Raw genomic sequence first — 1,098 nt, 5'->3', positions numbered from 1 at the left:
TTTAAAAAAAAAAAAAAAAAGATGTTTGTTGACAGAGGAAACTGTAACTCCCAAGGTCTTATATCGTCCCGAAATCGAAGAGAGAAGGAATACAGGATAGAAGAAAGCCAGCCGTTCCGAGAACGAACACTATCCATTCAGGATGAAATCCGCCCCGGTAACTTCAGCTTTAGTCTCTTTCCTCTTCATTGTATATCTTTTTTCAAGAGGTTTGATAGAGGGGATTGTAGCTACTAAGGTCATTCGTTCTGAAAGCGAAGAGAGAAGGAGGAAGCCTGCCGTTCCGAGAACGAACCTTACATATTAAGAATAAAATTTGATGTAAAAATATACCAGGAGATCAGCTGTGATTTTATTCTTTGGTATTATCCAGGGTGCACCACGAGGAGCGAACTAACATTGCACCCCGGGCGAAAATCTTATTACTATTATTATTATTATTTTTTACATCAAGTTCACTGAAGGACAGAAACTTTTTTCATTTATTTATAAAAATATGTATTAACAAAATATTCTTCTCTAGGTCCTCTCGTCTCAAATGAACCCAGACGTTGTGTGTTCAGTAGCGGGTTTATGCAACAATGCTGCTATTGATAGACTGCTCCTCACTGCTGCCCCTGCCCCCAAGACAAGCACCCCCACTAAAGATGATAACTCTGACTGCAAGAACTGTGCCAGCTTTGCGGATCTGGTTACCAAGAAGTTCAACGCTGCTTCTAAACAAGATGTGACCAATGGTGAGTTACTGTTTGTTTCTTTTTGAACAAACCTTATCTGTTTAGGATAAAGTCCACCTCGCCTCGGGTGGGAATCGAAGGCAGACGCGCTACCTTCCAAGTTACTAGGGAGAGCAGACTGAGAATACCTTATAAATCCCTCAAGACCCCTTCGGTTCGGAGGTCCTGAGCCAAGCCCCCTGGTCTGGATGGCACCTCTTAGTATCCTCTTATTGAGATACAGTGTAGAAGTCATTTTTGACGCCAGTGTCCTAGGCAATAATTTCGCCCTTTGTTCTCGTTTCACAGGCATGCGCAATCTAAGCAAGTGAATAGTTGATCCCATGTGATTTTTCACGCCGAATCGAATGGTGAAACTTTT

The 1,098-nt window shown here is 42.0% G+C and overlaps 1 protein-coding gene across 1 annotated transcript in view; it reads left to right on the top strand.

The window, feature by feature from the left end:
- LOC103523651 (pulmonary surfactant-associated protein B) overlaps window positions 1-397 on the top strand; it is a 2,592-nt gene extending 2,195 nt beyond the window's left edge. The window contains exon 5 of the mRNA XM_026833060.1: window positions 337-397. Within this exon, the coding sequence (XP_026688861.1) occupies window positions 337-397 (61 nt within the window). The remainder of the gene's footprint in view (window positions 1-336) is intronic.
- The last annotated feature ends 701 nt before the right edge of the window (window positions 398-1,098 follow it).

This window comes from Diaphorina citri, unplaced genomic scaffold (genome assembly GCF_000475195.1).
Source record: "Diaphorina citri unplaced genomic scaffold, Diaci psyllid genome assembly version 1.1 scaffold84, whole genome shotgun sequence".
NCBI classification, from domain to species: Eukaryota; Metazoa; Arthropoda; class Insecta; order Hemiptera; family Psyllidae; genus Diaphorina; species Diaphorina citri.
Note: the sequence above shows the minus strand (reverse complement) of the source record. Positions and strands in the feature narration are given on the sequence as shown.